Consider the following 18,677-nt stretch of genomic DNA (forward strand, 5'->3'; position numbering starts at 1 on the left):
TGACTATGAAGCAGAAATTTAGATAAATACATTATTTTTCTACCAGGCACTGGATTAATGTTCAACCTTGCAACATCCAACTGTTGCTCCATATTAATTTTACAGCCAATTGCTGCTCAAACCCTGTAGCGATTTGGCTTTATTCTGATCTGCACTCCTCTCACAATTTCACATTTTCCCATCTAATATTACTGTACCACCATAAATGATAGAAGCAGTCTCTTCAAAACCAGTGATTGCTCCAAGGTGCTTGAATTTCTGCCTTGAAATGACCTACAAAGAAGAGAAAACGCCCTGATGTCAGTCTTGGCTTTCTTTCTGATTATATAACAGGGGAAAAATGATACTTTTTTTGCTTTTATTTTTATGTTAGTTTTGTAAAAACTATGCAGAGAATTATCCAGAATTAGTATTGGTGATTACTTAAGGAGTGAAATGGGGCTACCACAGTAATAACTGGGAGCTGAATAACTGGGAAGTATTTTAACCTGCTCTCTAACCATGTAGTGAGAAATTTTGTGTTCGTATTCACACCTCGTGCGAGAATCTGCTCTTTGAGAAACAGTCAAACTCTCTCTCCTGATTAATATCCCCACACTGCAGTCCAAAATGCTTTTCACCAATAACTCTCATTTTTTCTCTAGGAAAAGAAATTCAGAACTGGAGACTACTTATGACATTCTATTTCTAATTTTAAAACAATCTTCTTTTCACACTCCCACCACAAAACAAACAGCTCAATCCTTTTTTCCTTTTTCCCCTTGAAAAAGGAGGCAATTTATAGAAACTACTAAGAAAGTAAAAGGCATTGGAGCACGTCAGAAGCATTCACTTGCAAAGGTTTTATGTTTGAAAGCTAAAAATGCTGGTTTATGTTTGAAAGCTAAAAACACTGTCCGCTGTGTACAAGACACACTGTCTGCAGTATTGCTTTTAATATCAAATAGTTTCCCATAGAATCTTGCTTAAAGACATTAACAATTCATCATGTCCTCTGCTGCATTTTGCATTCTCATGTACATCACCTCCTGAACTGAAACCCTGCCTTTCCACAAAGCACTACTCCCCAGTTAAAAAAAACCCCAAACATCCACAAAAACCAAAACACAACAACAAACAACAACAGATTACCAGCAATTAAGACGCATAAAAATGCTTGTTAAGAACTCCAGGAACCTAAATGGTGCCTTTGTACTGATACAAAATGAAATAAAAGCATTGTTAAACTCTTTACACCAAAACAGTAGGACTTCAGGATTTTTTGTGAATGCAAAAAATACATACATTTTGCAAGAAAGGCAAGCTAATGAACAATAAAAGTAAATTGATGAATATTATATTGTTTTCTGCTGATTTTCAGCCTGTCTGACAAGCTGCCCATGAAGCTGATCAGCTAAACTGCTATTTAACAGGAGGACTAGCTGGTATGATTAACTTTTTTTATTTTGCGTAACCTCTACAATTTTTTTACAATGGGTGTTACTGTTCTGCTTCAACAGTAATAATTTACACCCTCCTCTATAATAATGTGAGGAAAAATATACATGAAAAATTGCTTGCACATTCTGGCCTCAACTTTTAGATTGTAAAAAAATTTCCACTTGCCTTACTCTCCATGTTAACAAATTCTTCATATTCCCCATTTCTTTGTGCCAGTAAGAAATTATCTCATCTTTTGTTACTGGCAAACATCTCACCTACTGCTTTATAAAATGTCTTTTACATTCAAAATGTAAAAATAACAGAGAAAAAACCATTCCTACATAAATGTACTACTACCAGTTTACAGAATTAGCCAAACATGGTGCAAATGCCACCTCTGGGTGGATGCAGCTCCTGAGTGAGCTGGTTTTGAGAACACATTGCAGCTTTTTTGCTTTTTTTTTTTTTTGCACACTGATTTTGGGGCACCAAGAAAGTACTTTCATATTTCTTTAAATGATTACTTAATGTTTTAGCTTTCAGGCAAAATTTTCTTCCAAGATATCTACTTATACTCTTGTGCTAGGTAAATGAGGGCATACCTAAGTACTTATTTTTCAGTGATAACTGATGTAAGAAAGCAAGAGTCCTTGTCACATCCAGCAAAAAATGCCTGAATGTAACCAAGGGAATAACCCAGAGCTCAAATACCAATGCAGTAACTGCAGTAATGACTTGCTACAGCTGATACATGTCTGAAAACATGCAAAAAACTACAGAGCACAGAGACTACAAGCAGGAACAGAAATTGTTCATGTCAATTCATTATGTTCAAGACCACAACCCTCTATGAAATATGTTTCAAATTTAATATTAGATTCAAAAACTTCTTTGTAAAAGGGGAAGAGGATGGGGACCAAAGCATAGAGACCACATGCTATAAATATTTCTTTTGTTTAAAAGCGTAATTTGATTTTATGAGGGCAAACTGCAATATTATATGCTCAAATCCTGCAGAAAGCTGCAAACTCATCAGCTGAAAATAAAAGTAATGGATTAAAAATTGGTTGATTTATTCAATTACAAGGCAACAACAATCCCCAAATGGGAAAACCAAATGCAATCCTAGAATGTAGTAGTTGAGGAGCTTCCAAAAGAGATGAAGATTATTAATCCTATTGTAATGGAACTTGGTGAAAGGATCTTTAGAAACAGAGTTGAATCTATTTTATAAAAAAAGCTCAGACTGGAACACAGGGCAATAAGGGATACTAAGATGGTAAAAGAAATTAAGAACTTGCAGTCTGAGTCTAGAGGAACTGAACTGGTTTAGCCAAACAAAGTTAAATCGAGGAGAAAATATTCTAACTTGGAAAATGGGTGTAAAATCTGTGGAGGAAAAGTAGCTGTTGAAAATAAGGTCAAGAACCAAAGTTTGTACAAGAAAAAATACACAAAAACTAGCCATACAAATTGAGATTATAAAATAAATCAGATGGTTTCTAGGCTTCAGAAGAGTTAGAGCAAACTTCCCGGAAAAATGCTAAGCTACAAACTCAGCATTTGCCAGCCACAAAGAAAAAAGTGGGAAACACTCTTGAGCATCCATAGGCATTGCTTCTAATACCAGATCCCAGCAGTATTCCTTACTGCTGGCTTGCAGAATCTGCTCTGCCTTTTCATTTTCTGACTTACCTGTTCCCACAGAAAGTTCCATTGGTAGCTAGACCTGAGCTAGTTTCCAAAGCTCCTTTTATGGCCAGTGGAGATGCACAGCCTTTGAGGGCACACCATCCCATTTATCTCTGCCATTGAAATATCTTTTCTTCTTGCAGTTCAGTGGAAGAGAGTGATCTCATTTAGGAATTCTATTTCTTACTCCACCGACTTCTTGCTTAAAATACTCAGCTCTGTGTGAAAACTCACTGTCTTCACTCCCCACCACCCATGACTTTTATTCCCTTTCATATTTTGTTTCTTGCACCTTCTGCCCTCAAAATCAATTTTAAAAGAGTCATTGCTTCAGTAAAATGAAGAGATTTAATCCCTTCTGGAAATGCATTCATACATAGTATTTATACATATACAGAAAAGAAATTGCATTAAGTGTTTAACCAGGCTTTTAACTAAAAAAAATCTCCTTCAGTTTAACCTAATAAAATTAGTAATTTTCTATCTTCTCTAAGTTAAACAAGTAAAGCAAGAAAAGCCAATGCTATTCTTAAACCATTACCGGGCAGACTGCATGTACTTATACATAGTTACTGCCTGAAAGTTTTGGTAAGTTAAATGTTTATGGACAATCATCTCCATGCAAAAAAGTATTTTCATCCCATACTGTTACTCTTCGAGATACACCCCGCATATATCCCATGACCTTCCTCACTAATAGAAGTTTCTCACCCAGCTGATTTCTCAGTTGGTAAAATAACTCCTGGCTATGTTGGCTCTGTGGTGTTGGAAGCTGGGTACTTCTGCTGGACTGTCCCTGAAAGGATTATTTTGCTGAGCCTTCAGAAGGACACATCCACTGTAGTGCTGACCAGAGCTTCCTAGCTTCAGTCAGTGTGCAGCAGGGAGCCATTCCTTCCTAAGTAAAATCTAAATCCAATTTTTATCATCTGATAGGGATTTTGATGGAGACAAATAGCAGAACTGGAGAGGTAATTTACAAGCGGGAAGTCAGAGAATATAATTATTTTTGGCTCAGTGGTATAAAAGAAGAGACAATGCATGATGAGTTCAGTAGGAACTTTGTAACAGAAATTTATCCAGAGCCATGGCTCATTCAACAACATATGGATTGATGATAGAATTCAGGGAATGGTGTAGATTTCCATTCTGTGTTTGGGGGCTGTCTATTTGTGCATGTACAGTGCTGTGTTGTCCTCAGTATGTGAAAGGAGTTTATTCACTAGCACTGCCCACACCTATTTCTTTCACTTCCTTCAACAAGCACAAATTACACATTACATTTCCTTTAACAATAAGCGTTTCAAGCACGATCTGTCACACTGCCTCAAGAACTAGAAGTGGTCAATCTTAACCTTTATTAATTAAAGCTGTTTTCCTGTAACCGCTGACCGCCAGAGAAAGGTTTCAGCTGTACTGGCTAAAATTCAAGCTAAAAACCGTTCGGTGCTCTTCCTTTAACCTCTGGTGCAAGGTAACTCTAGTTACTGCATTATTTAACCCTACGCCGACGGCACACAGCCCGCTTGAGGAGTTCAAATGTCGCTCCCCTTCCCTTCGCACGAGGAATGCCGGCCGGGGCCGCGGCTGCTCCCGCTGTCCCGGTAACGCCGGCCCGTCCCCACGGCAACGCCGCCGGCCATGGCGGGGCGCGGCGCAGCGGGGTGAGATGAGGGCCGAACACGGGGCGGGCTGCGTGCGACCCCCGGGCTCCGCTGTGTCCCTGCTCCGGAGCCGAGGCTCCCCCCGCTCCCAGCCCTGACCCTGCCCCGCCCTCCCAACACAGCCAAGGCCGCCCCAGGCCCCCCGCACTCGGGCGGCTCTCGGCCGCCCGTCGGGTTCTCCTTCGGCCTGCCCAGCCCCCTGTGTCCGCCATTCGGGGAAAGGGCGGGGGGGGGGGGGCATGGGACCGTGTCTGTCCTCCTGCACAGGGGGCTTTGAACAGGGGGATCCCTTTGCTACAGCCTCGGGCGGCCATGGGGCCGTGTCTGTTCACCTGCACAGGGGGCTTTGAACAGGGGGATCCCTTTGCTACAGCCTCGGGCGGCCATGGGGCCGTGTCTGTCCTCCTGCACAGGGGGCTTTGAACAGGGGGATCCCTTTCCTACAGCCTCGGGCGGCCATGGGACCGTGTCTGTCCTCCTGCACAGGGGGCTTTGAACAGGGGGATCCCTTTGCTACAGCCTCAACAGAGGCCTCCTGCTGTCGGCTGCCGGAATTTCTAATAGTAGCGGGAATTAAGATGAAATAATCAGTGTTTGCGCCTGATTTCCCCATTTCTTAAAAATTTGCGAGTTATCTTCATCAAGTCCCCCTTCCCCTCTTCAGGGATTTAAATGAGTTAAAAGAACCTATTCGCTCCTAGATAGGTTTATTTCAAATCATAGCAGCCACAGCGTATTTGACCATTTGAGAGCCTGGTTTGTGACGGGGTCTCCTTGCCAAGGTGGGCTCGGATGATGCTGCTAGCACTGTTTGATTAGCCTTTAAATAACAGTTCTTCAGCTATTCCTGTTTAAAGGTCCTGCGGGTACCTTTGTGGATGCTTCTCCAGTGCCTCATTGCTCTTGGTCCGAGGTGCTGTATTATTATGTGGGGCTAGCAGAGCTTGCTTTGGTCTTTTTATAAATGATAAGCAGTTTCTTCTTCTTCTTTCAGAAGAAGCTTTTTAGAAATTCCTGTGTTCTTTTCTCCTTCTTCTCATTTTGACTCCCTTCTTCTTCTTGGATGGGTTTTGTTTAGACCCTTACATGTGTTAAGTAGTGACCAGAGCTCTTACATTCATTTTGAGGAGAGACTGGTGTCTGTCAGGCATAACTCCACAAACAGATTTCCTAAGAGTTGAAAAATCCAGGGAAATTTTGGCTTGGCACATTTTTAATAGATGAAGCTCATAAAGCTCAGGCAGCCAGGTCACATTATTTTCTGTGCCTTTTAGACATCTGCCATACTGCACACGAAGCTCATATTTACTTGATTGTTTCCCATAAACCATAAATTCTTTTCAGTGGAACTACACAGGGTACAATTAATTGATGGTTATTGCCTGCAAAATCCTGTGTAATATCTTGATCATCTGTTGGGGTCCATGGAGATGATCCATGTGTCTTTAAGAAGCATTTTTGAAATTTGGTCAACTTTGCTGAGCATGAGACTTCTTTATCTAATTCATTACAATATGACCTTGGTGCTGCTCTTTTGCACTATTTTATGATGCAGATTAAATTACCTGTGTAAGGCGTAACTATTAACAATTTTAAATATATTCTTTTTTAAAGGGTCAGCTAAAGGGTAAAGATATTGACTATGAAAGAAAAAGTGATCTGTATAAAGACATAGTCACATTTTTAAGGAGAGATCACCTAGATTTGTAGAAAATATGGCTAAACAGGTATGTATTTATTGTTACTTGTTGTACTTCTTTGTGCAAATGTACATTGGTAAGAATTACATTGTAAACCTGGCTGAACATTTATGTTCTTTATCAAAGATAAATCTGTGATTAAATGAAGAATTTTGAAGACTGGAGTGCTTTTTAAGTTGCAATTAAAAAAAAAAAAGTTTCTTTTGTAAACAGCAAATAGTGCACCATTTCATGTGTTGCTCTATCATACTTTTTGATGGGGTTTGATCCAACATGTGAGGTCAGCTTCTGGTTTTGCATGAAATGTTTTGTCTGTCTTCTGGTCTTGTTCTTTATGGAGCAGTGGAAATGTTAAAGCAGGAAAATGTGATATCTGTATGGAAAAGGTCAGCTTTTTATTACAGGATTTTTCTGTGACGAAAACCACTTAATTTTTTATTTTCATTCTTTGTAACCCAAACATAAATAATTGCCAAACTTTCTTATGAGAACTGCCTGATTTAAATATCAGAGCTGAGAGTTAAGTTAAGCTTACACACTTTATCTTGATTCAAACACTGTAAAATGCAAGTGTTTTGGTTTTTATTTAGAGCTCTATATTAGCTAGAATCACACAGTACCAGTACAATTTTAGTTGTTTCCTTGTTCCTGATAAAACTATTTTTTTGTAGATTTCTAGTGTGGTTTTAACAGATTACTTGGAGGTAAAATTCTTCACAGGCTAAAACCTGTCAAGAGTTTCATTGTGGTTATTTATATGCAATTTTAATTATTGAAAGAAGGAAGTAATTAACAGTGAAATTTCCTTATCCTCTAGTTCTGATTTTATGGGATGTAGGGCTGATACTTATTTTTTTGAGATACAGATATTTGACAGTTTTGAAAGAACAGAGCATTCCAAGTAACACACATATACACATTAGCCTACATTAACAGTATTGGAATTAGAATTGTGAGTTGTTCTGTTTGAAAATTTATTAAGTTCCAAAATCTTTATTTATCTCATAGGCAAGTATTGTTTTAATGTTATGCCTGCACATTGGTTTACACTTCATAAATAGGACAACATATGAATGTTTTTAGACATTGGTTTAAGTTATTTGCAGTGATTTGGCTTCATTTAATGATCATGAAAGCGAAAATGTAACATTTTACTATTTTTTCAGATCTAATCCTAAATGTAAATATAGAATAATGTTACTATTTATGATAACATGCCTTTATTTACTACTTTTCTGCCCTTATGAATATATTGTAACTTTTTAAGTTACACTTAATAAGTCACACTTATTAAATTAGAGCAAATAAACAGAACTTACCCTGTTTTCCTTCAGTTTTCATGTAAATCATACACTCATTATTCCCTGGCTGTGTAAATAAGTTTATGCAGAAGAGTATACCTTGTACCTTTTATAATGGTTTTGGAATTTCATATCATCTTGCCTTGCTGAAGAGCTGGTGTAGTACATTCTGCTTTCTATGACTGGAATTTAAACAAATTAATGTCATAGAGCTGCCGAGCATTCGTACATGTGGGAAAATCTCTGCTCTAGATCTATGAAATGCACAGAAAAGCTGTATTTCCAAGTTTGACTAAATGAAGTAAAATATGAGTGGAAATAGTTTTGATTTATTTTCTGAGGGGAGGAGAGCTTCAAAAAGCTCATTACATACACATATATTGCAAAACCAATTAACTTTTATAATATCTGCCTGGCCTTGTTTAAGCTAATGTTCAGAATTGCTGTGTTGGCATATAGTGCTGTAGCAAACATGCTTTTTAAAGTATGCTTAACTGATCAAGCTACAGCACCAATTCCCCTGTGATTTATCTCGTTTATCATGTGCTAAATTGTCTTGTCTGGAGTACATTTTCAGAATGAGAGCATTAGCATGAGTTAGTTTGTAATTAGACACTTGAGTTGGCAAGGCTTCAACAGCCGATTCTCATCAGGGACCAGTGGAAAACAGACCCTGCTGTGACACTCTCCTTAAAACTGCCTTGAATCAGGCACACAAGGGAATGTCTTCACCTATCTGGTACTGACAGCTGCAATAACAACAATAATAATAAGTAACGATCATATGCTGACTTTCCTGTAAAAATTGAGTGTGTTCCAATAGAGAGTAAGAGTTGACAAGAGTCCTTTCTGTTCTGTATATTATTGATTAGCCATGGTACTAGACGCTGACAGCTGAAGGATTGGTAGGTGCCACTCAGCTCCATTCTTGTATGTGACTTGTTCAACAGTGTTTTGTCCTGAGAGACAGAAGATGAAAAAAATTGAATGGAATGTGTTTATATTAATTCTAAACTATATCAAATTAAATTACTTGGAACTGAAGTCTAGCAGTTTATGATAGTCTATTTTCAGTTTTATGTTCATTACTTTTTTTGTGGGAATTTTTTGTAAATCCTTTATGCAGGGAAATAGTTTTTATGTAAATGTTCCATTGAAAGCAGAAGGCTGACTTTGCATGTCTAAATCTTAAAACTCATTTGGATCTAAGTTCTATAAAAGTGCTTGTGTTACAGATTTTTGACATATTAAAAATCAAACAACACCAAATATTCAAAGATGTTCCTGAAATTCTAAATTTATCAACTTGATTTACATAAAAAACCTCAATTTGCATATGATAACTGCTACTTTTCTAATTAATGTTTTGTTCTTTTAAGGACAATATAATTTTGTGCTTAGAATCTTATTCTACATTTAATGCATGCAATTTTTAAGCACAGAGTCCTAGAATTTTGCTTATAACTTACTGGTTTAATATTCATTATTTATACAGCAATATGAGTGAAAAAACATGTCTCCTTTTACTAGGAATATAGTATGTCTAAAGAAACAGCACCCAAGAAGAATTATCAGCATGCGGAAGGTGCTGCTATTTCTGGCCAATCACAGAGCCTTCATAATCTTACAGAAAAGACTGAATGTGAGAAAGGGAAAGGTTCTTCAGCAGGACCCACTGACCATAGGTTAAAACCACATATGAAGTGGAAAAGCAGTGGGCTTTCTGCTTCCCAAAGGTAAGTAATTTTCTTTAAAATTGAATTTGCCTTTAGATCTATCTAAACTGTGCTAATAGTAGGGATGCATGTTACAGGTTTCCATTCTTGTCTTAACTTAGGGAGAATAAAACAAAGCTTACTACATGTTACTTTCTAAGGAGAGAGTTTGGACTACCAAAGAGAATTCTCAGGTTTTTTCTGTCATGTGACACCTTTGATGTTATTACGTCATTTCCACAGCAAGGCAGGGAGGGAACTTGAAATCATCTGCAGTACTGGTTCTCCAGGACTGTGATATCATCATATTTTTTGGTGTAAAATGCCTTTTAAAGCAAGACTTATTAGAAAACCTGATCTAAACCACACTTTCTGAGCGAGGTGAAAGAGGTCCTGGATAGAAAATCAGAATGACTGTTGTTACTGCCACTTGATTTTGTATTATATGAGCTACTTCTCTAGCTCTGCTTAGCAGTGATATTCACTGATGAGATTATCTCAAAGTTTGAACACTCAAAAGAGAGTATACATATATTGTATATTGTTGAATTTGTCTTCTGAAAATAGTCCTCTCTTTTGATTTCATGTTTCCTAATTTTGTGTAAGTGAAGGAAGAAGAATATCTGCAGAAAAGCCTTTCAATGTCATCCTACAAAAAATAGTATCTTTCTCAAGTCTACCAATTTAATAAGTTGCAAGAAACATTTTAAGAGATTTTGGATGTGACTTACGGTTATCAATTAGAAAGAAATTGGCTTTCCAAAGCAAGAGCTAACCTTTTTCCACAGTTATTGATGAAGTCTTGATGTAGTGAAATTGACTGCAATCATAAGTAATAGTCTCTTTTTTTTCTTGTGACTGTGATAAATTGACTAGCTCAGGCTTGAAAAGACATTTTGCTTTCACAACATTGTTATTTTGGGGAAAAAAAAGGACCAAAGATTGTGGCCAGTTGAAAGTAGGAGTTTTTTGGAATATGAGGAAAGTAATATATGTTGTATTCAGCATGATCAAAGCTGTGGAACATCTAAGTGTGTGCAAGAGTTAGGCAGACAAAAGTGCCTGTAAATAAGATGACTAGAGGAGAAGAAGAAAGATACAGAATCTCATGTCTGGGGATGGTAAATAGGAAACAGATAGTCACTGTCTGTTCTGGGACAAAAATAAGGGCATCAAATGAAAATGAGCCAGTGAGATCAGAACAAAGGGAGAGATGCCTTCATATGCCACATAGCTAAGCACTCAAATTCTTTGCCAGAATATAGTAAATTCATTTGTTTATGTGAGTTCAAAAATCAACCACAGACATTTATTGAACTCTTCATCCATTCAAAACTGTTAATGCATGGACAATCAGGAGTTTTCTGAATCACAGTATGGTGAAGAATATTCTGGAAAAAAATAATTTCTGTGTTCTTTTTTTTTTTTTTTTTAATAAACCCAAATCCAGTAGTGACAAGGTTCCAAAAAAATACTCTGAAGGAGAAGGGAAGAGTGGAACTGGATCTCTGACTACAAAAAAGAAAGCCAGTGGCAAATCTAAATCGGTTAAAATTCAAGAAACTTCAAAATGGTATGGATGACTTATTTCCTTCCTCAATTTTTTAATTTTTATTTTCCCTATCTACAGTAATTATCATTATATTTACCATTTGGTAATATTAGTTGTATTTTTCTAGTTATTAGGCCATGTTGTCATACCTGTTTGAAATATGCTTGTCCATATTATAGTTTATAACTATTTGAAATTGGTGATTCTGTTTATTTATTTTTAGTAAAGCATCAATCAGCCTTGAAGACAGTGAAAGTTCCTCAGAGACTGATGAGGATGAACAGCCTGTACGTCGTCAGGAAGGAAGCACCGATTTGTCAGCAGAATACTGGGGAATTCAAAAACTTGCAAAATATGTAAAAGTAAGCATTGATAAATTGTATAAAAAGTAAAAAAAAGTTACATTTGAGGAGACCCGACCAGTTCCTTATCCTTTCCTTTTCATTATACTTTAGTATAGCCCTGTGGTGTAGTATTTTCAAATCCTGCAACTGTGGACTTTCCTATTACGCACTTTCTTTTTAATCTGCTGGTTTTGGCTTATATAGCCCTTTAGATTAAACCATCTGTTCACTGTTATTTAAAACGTAAGATGGCATAATCTCTTTATTAATTATTGGGTTTCTGTTTTGCTTTTTGTATGAAACTTTCCAAGAGATTTCTTTATGTGGATAATAACTTTCAAGAGTTTTTATTAAAACTGAATAGTTGCCTAAAGTCTTTCATCAACTGTGATTAATTCATGTCTGAAATAATTCTAACATGGTCTTGTGTCTGGGTAGATGCTTTAGTGGACAGGAAAATGTATGATAAACAGGCATCTTCTAAAACAAACCAAGAAAACGTTTTTACACAGACTTGTTGAAAATCTTTTGGAACCTATAAATATAGATAGTTAGAATTCTGAATATGTCTGAAACAGATCAAAACCCCAACAACTGTACTATTCTGGAAAACTCCAATTATGTTTTTCCCTCAGGAGAAGTTCCTTTACAAGTTCATACTGGAATTTATGTTCTGTTAAGTTGCTAATAAAAGCGCTGGCTTATTTATTTTTTTTGAGTGCAACTACAGAGAATACACATCTGACAGATAAAATGGTGGCATAGGCTTTTGGTGCTCCAGAAAGAGCAAGTCATATGAGGAGCAGCTGAGGGAGCTGGGCTTGTTTAGCCTGGAGAGAAGGAGGCTCAGGGGTGATCTCATCACTCCTTCCAACTGGTTGAAAGGAGTTGTAGCCAGGTGGGAGTCAGCCTCTTCTCCCAGGCAACCAGAGATGGGACAAGAGGACATGGCCTCAAGATGTGCCAGGGGAGGTTCAGGCTGGACATCAGGAAGAATTTTTCACTGAAAGGGGGATAAAGCTTTGGAATGGGCTGCCCAGGGAAGTTACCACAACAGTGGAGTCCCCACACAGGAGGTGTTGAAGGAATGACTGGATGTGGCCCTTGGTACTGTGTTTTAGTTGACGTGCTCAGTGCTCAGTCAAAAGTTGGACTTGATGATCCTGAAGATCTTTTCCAACCTTTATGATTGTATGATTGATTCTACAATTAATTACTTGTGAGGAATAAGCAAAGTTTTGGCTCCTCACAATTCTTTTAAATATTGTAGAAGTGTAATTCAGTCTTTTAAAATGTATTCAGAGTACTGACACTGCTTGTTTTCAGTTCATGTCTGTGGGGCCTTGCTAGTGGACCTGGAAAAGAGACACAAACATGGATAATACAAGCCTGTCTACATTTATCTTTTTTCCAAGTTGGACCTCTGTATTTTTGTCATTTTGGCTATGGCAAAATAACCCTTTGCAAATGTAACTTTGAGCATGTGACTTGCTCAGCGATTCCTAATGCTGAACGCAACATGTACACATTTTGCATTATAGAATTCTTCCTGCTCACGTGTAATTACAGTTCAACAGGATGCTTTCAAACCTTCCAGTTTGTGAATAGCTTGCTTCTCTCTGTGTTATGAAGCAACTCTTTGTACTTTTGAGAGAGCTCAGAGAAACAAGCATGCTACTTTTTTAGTAAAGACCCAAGGTCTTCTGGAGAAGATACTTGAAATTCATTACTGTTGATGAATTCCTACTAATCTTTTAATTGGCCCATTCATGTACCACCCTCTTTACTGACAAGGCTCTTCTCTCCTGATTACTTAATTCTCAAACTCCCTTTCCTCTCTCGATCCTTCATATAATTGGGTTTAGATTTTAGTATTGAACTTAAATCGTATTTGAAATTGATATATACATTTGAAATTCATATCTACATTTGCATAAAACTATTCTGAAAGAAGAGTGAGAATGACAAATAGGAAAGTATATTTTTAATGCACCTCTGTTTTAGAAATTGACTTTATTTTGTTTCAGCTGTCAATAAACAAAATTACGTAATGATTTAGAACTAGGAAATGACAGGGTAGCATTTTTGATCAGACAGTGAGTACCCATCAAGAAGTTTATAATAGAAACTTCAATAATAAGAAAAAGTTTTGTTATGAAAATTAAAATATATACTTCTTTACATATTCATGCACACCTGAGTCTTACAATAGTTCTTTAAGTTAGATATAAATTAAACTAAGTATTTGAAGATAAAATAGTTCTGTGAAAACAGTTCCATGTTCATTCTTAGCTGCATAAAGCAAGAACTCCCTAGTGTCAGATAAAGCTGAAAAGAGATGCCTCAGTGCCATACCACAGACAGTGGTTGAAATGTTTTATTGATGGAGTGCTACTTTAGCTTGCACATGGAATTCATTTTAATTCAAGTATAAATACTGCACTTCTGGCCAGACTTGGGAGATTTTTTGGCATTCTTGTTGTTCATGTAGGCAAGTGTTCATGACACATGCAACGTAAGAGAAAATAAATTTATGACTGTGTTATTTAAGTATCTACAAGCATATTTATATAGAAGCACAAATTTCAAAGGGCTTGTGTTGTTTGCCCATATGAAAAAATTAATAAAATGCCTTAAAGAATAGTTGATCAAGATACAAAGAAAATGCAATCATTTGTAGATGCAATGATTTTTCTAATGTCTAAGTTAATGAGAATCACAATTCAGCAAGACTCTGTAAAAGATCAGTTTGCAAACAAAAAAACTCTCATAAAACCTGAAAGATACCTAGTTTTTATATAATGTTAGATTGTCATTAAATGTTAAAAAGATGATTGCTATTTGTATAAAGCAAACTTGCAAGATCCTGTGAGTTGTGCCTGTAGGCTCTGTACTTTTATTCTTCTTCATGGAGAGAAAATTCCAGTGCTGGGGAAATTCCCTTCTGACTTTTTGCCCTTCTCCACTCCCTTTCCTTTCTGGGAAAGAGCATCCATGTTGGAATTGTTCCGCTGGGAAGCAGCTGCTTCTGTGGTCTGGCTCCTTGTCCTACCTTCAGGCTTCCCAGAGCTATGCAGCAGGAGGTGGAGCCTGTGTGTTCCTGCCATGCTTCCCCACTGACTTAACAATGAGCAGCAAAATAGATCAGTGAGCTTGGTGATGGCCTTGTGTTAGACATCCTTTGGGGCCAGAGTAGATAAAATGGGAATGAGGTGCTCTGTAGGTGTTTGTAACAGTGAGATTCACCCTGCCTACTTCAGATTTGACATTATTTATTAAATTGGCACTTCTGAAGAATGGGATTTCTAGAGGAAGGACTACATTTTACATCTGAAAAATTTTAGGAGTGGGACGAAGGGGTCATCTTTTTCAATTATCCTTTTACTAGAAATGGGAAACGTCAGGTAGAAATGCACAGTCTTCTTTGTGGCAGATCTGGGGCTGTTCACTGGAAAAAAAAGGGAAAAAAAGGGTGAGAGTTGGGCTTTGTGCTGCCCACAGTTGAGCACTGACTATTGCCAGTTTTATGATAAAACTGAGATGTTAATGGGTGAGTTGGGCTGGTGACTGTGCCAAGAATAATGCCAATATCCAGAGTAAATATTTAATCCCTTAAGCCCTTGTGCTGTTTGACTTTGGTTCCCTGTAAGGGCATGATTAAGATGTACACCTATGCCAGGATGAGGATGAACAGAGTTCTGCAGGACCATGTCAGTTAGAGAATTCATCCTTCAGTTTCTTATGTAGAAAGTCATTCTACTCTTGGCTGTATTTCAGGATTATGCTAGTGAAACCAGTCAAATCTCACACTTCATGTAATATATTCTTTAATTTCGTATCTGTTTGGAATTTCTCCAGTGCAAAAGACCTCGTTCCCAGAACAGCACTGTGTTTCTTTTCTTCTTTGGAATCATACATGGACAAATCTGCTGTCTCTCCCTAGCTGTTTGTGCCCTGTGCCAGGCGCAGGAGCTGGAGAAAGGCTATGGCACTGCACAGGAGCCAGAGGGGATGTTCCCTGAGAGTGGCATTGAGCACCAGCTCCCAGGTGCCCATGTGCAAATGAGAATTGTGTGGTTTAGCAGCTGATGTATACAGCAACTCTTTTATGAGAAACAGTTATAAATTTATGGTGCTTGTGAAGCCATTGATGTGGCTTGTAGATTTTTCTCAAAATTTACAGCAATAGAGGACAGACAGTATTTTTGAACTGCATCATGAAAAAGTATAGCTCTCTTAAGTTATAATGGTATTGGAAACATTCCATATTATTAAGATTATACTAGTGCTCATTATAAAAATTTGAATCAGTTTCATGAGCCATGTATTAAGAAATCAATTGCATTTTGGGTTTAGCAGAAAAATAATTCTATTTTATTCTAATATACAGGACCTAAGAAAAAGACATGAACATCCCACCCTAAGGAATACAATGGATCTTCAGATACTAATTGTTTAAAGTGAAAAGTCTAAAATCTCTGTTGTTTATGGATGTTCCCACAGTCTTGAAATCTGGTCTTGTGTGTGTGATGGATACAAATGTTAGGATCTAATAGCAAGAGTAAAAGTCCCTAATCTGTGTAGGACATATATTGCACATCAAGCTTTTTCTACAATCTGTGCACAAGAGTGAAATGTTTTTTCTTTATAATATCTTATTGGCAAGACTTACAAAAGATTAGGTTTTAGCTAGTAAATACATAATAAGCATATGTAAGTGCATGTAAAATATTTTTGTACATGTGGTAACTTTGTTTAAGGCCTTTTTTCAGGACTGACCACTTTGACCAATGCACCTTATTAGTAAAATGTCCAACAACAAATTTTTTCCCTTCTTTATGAAAGTATAGGTGGGGTAATCTGAAGGAGGTTTTCAACAGGGTGGAAAGGTAAAGATGAAAAATAAACTTTGCTTTAGTTTGGCTGAGACTGTTATTTTTCAGAAGATACCAAAAGTATGTGACATAATCATGTGCCACCTGCTAGTGTTTCATGGCACATGTTTGGCTCACCCATCAGCCTTGGCAAATCTGTTGGCCTTCATATCACTCTCCTCTACTGTTCATGAATATCTCTTGCTCCCATCTTCCAGTATTAGCCAAGATTTTATCTTAAAATTCAGTGAAAAATGTGATTACTGGGAAAAAAAAGGAAATAAAAATATGTGAAAAATTCAATTTATAGTTAAGATATGTATTTCCTAACAACCTTGATAGTGCTGATCATGAAAAAGAAATATTTTTATGATAACTTTACTAGGTAGGAAATATTTGGCAAATGGTGAACTCTCAAATTATTATTATAATTGGCAACTTTGAAGCATTGGAATAGCTCCCTGTTCAAAATACCATGCAATCATTCTTCATCCCAAGAGACATGTAAAATTCATAACAACCAGTTGAATTGTGACCATTAACACCAGTACCAACTCTGATGAATTTCTGTGTAGTGAAGGTTTAATTAATGTTCACAGGGTCACACATTCCTTAGAGTTTCATAGGTGATGAGATGAAAGTCAATCTAGAAAAAAAAAAAAAAAAGTAAACAGAATTCAGTACAAAAGGAGAAAGAAGACATAGTTGATGAAAAATAAAGGACTGAGGAAAAGAATGTAAAATAACTTAAGTGCGATTCTCCTCTTTCTACAGGGTTGTAGTCAATGATGAAAGCAGGTAATGAAATTAATGAGCTATGGCTTTGACACCATAACTGTAGTTCCTCTAAAATAGTAGTAAATTGCCTCAATTGTCTCAATCTGACTTCAGATTTTATATTCATGAAGTAGATAATCAAATTGTTACGTTTCCTAAATAATTAGGATGTGATTGTGTCTGAAAGGTAGCAAGAGTTTTAAGTAGTGAGAACAGCATTCTGTGTTGTTTTTAAGTGTTCCACATTGCTCTAGGCTCAGTTGAATCACAGCTCACTCTACACTGTTATTCCAGAAGCACGCCTGTGCTTCAGCCATGTCTTCACCCATATTTGTTTTTCCTATGCTCTCACTAAGCCCCGTTTCTAAGTTTGTTTTATTTCTCCAGAGAACACCTGTCTCTTAGGTTTTCATAAACGATTGCTATAATTTTGTTTTCCTTGCAAAAATTTTTTTGGCTAGTTTCAAATGACACTGCTTCTTCTGTCTGTTCAGTGCTTATGAAGCTTCCACAGTATGCAAGCTCTCCAGCAGCCTGCAGAGGCAGCAGTCCTTCCTAGTTCAACCTCATTAACTTTTCTCCTCAGATTCACATCCACTGGTTTCCTAAGTTAGCTGGATACCTAAAATTAATATGTGTGTAATAGCATTAAGGCTCTTACCCTCTTTCTGAGCCAAGTACTAGAAAAAGTCAGAATGGCTTAGGCGGGTCTAGCACTGTCACACAAGATAAGTAGCACATCTGTGTTATGGACAGCAAAGGTCTCATCTCCAAGTCTCCAGTCAGGGTTTACAGTTTTACATTACTGTTAACAGTAGTGCTGTTTGTGTAGGGTTTTTTCTTTTTAAAATTTAATCCTAAACCCTTTTCCCTTTCTCATTCAATTCTATTTGCTTCTATTTTCTACATGTTCTTTTAAAACACATATGTGCTTTATTTTCCTCAGATGAAGTGTCCTTACAAAATTGTCCAGATGCATCTAGGGAAGAAATGCACTCCTAAACTGAAAATTTCACAATGGACTAGAAGATAAACTTGCACTGTTAAGATATTATATATTATCTTGGCCAGGTTTTCTGTGGTTTTGGGGTCGCCATTTCACTTCTTTCCAAGTTTGAGGTTTAAGAAGTTACTAGGAAAATATTCTGTTATTCCCAGTCCAAGGAAGTAAAAGTTCATATGTTTGCACATGAACTGTTAGACTTTTGCCTCTTCTATATTAGAATCCAATTTCTGTGAATTAGAAAAGGAAAGCTAACAGAATGGGTACATGTCTTGGAAGAGTTTTCAAGAGGGAATCAATGCTTGCCTAACAAAACCTCCTGGTTCACGCAGAAAATAATAGACATCCTTTTTGTTTGGAAACTCATTTCTTTTCAGTTTCATAAAATATGACAATTTCAACTCACTGTATCGAGGTCACGACATATATGTCACTTCTGCCACTGTGTAGGGTCAGGGTCAAGGTATTAATCTGCAACTTAAACAGTGCAGCTTCTGTGCATTGTTGTAGTCCAGTGTGAATGTTTTGAAATGTTGTGATGCCTGTGATTTTCCACTGGCTTTACTTATATTAATCTGTATGGTTTACATACTGCCAGGCTGGAGCTAAAGAATGCCAGAAGATTCAGGAAGT

General features: G+C 37.1%; 1 protein-coding gene across 1 annotated transcript in view; it reads left to right on the top strand.

The window, feature by feature from the left end:
* The first annotated feature begins 6,392 nt into the window (after nt 1-6,392).
* The window catches only part of ARMC4 (armadillo repeat containing 4), an 85,490-nt gene continuing 73,205 nt past the window's right edge, over nt 6,393-18,677 (top strand). Inside the window, exons 1-4 of the mRNA XM_030943926.1 lie at nt 6,393-6,505; nt 9,310-9,515; nt 10,945-11,067; nt 11,270-11,408. Coding sequence (XP_030799786.1) covers nt 6,494-6,505; nt 9,310-9,515; nt 10,945-11,067; nt 11,270-11,408 — 480 coding nt within the window. The 5' untranslated portion in view covers nt 6,393-6,493. The remainder of the gene's footprint in view (nt 6,506-9,309; nt 9,516-10,944; nt 11,068-11,269; nt 11,409-18,677) is intronic.

The sequence above is a fragment of the Camarhynchus parvulus genome, chromosome 2, assembly GCF_901933205.1.
Source record: "Camarhynchus parvulus chromosome 2, STF_HiC, whole genome shotgun sequence".
Lineage (NCBI taxonomy): Eukaryota > Metazoa > Chordata > Aves > Passeriformes > Thraupidae > Camarhynchus > Camarhynchus parvulus.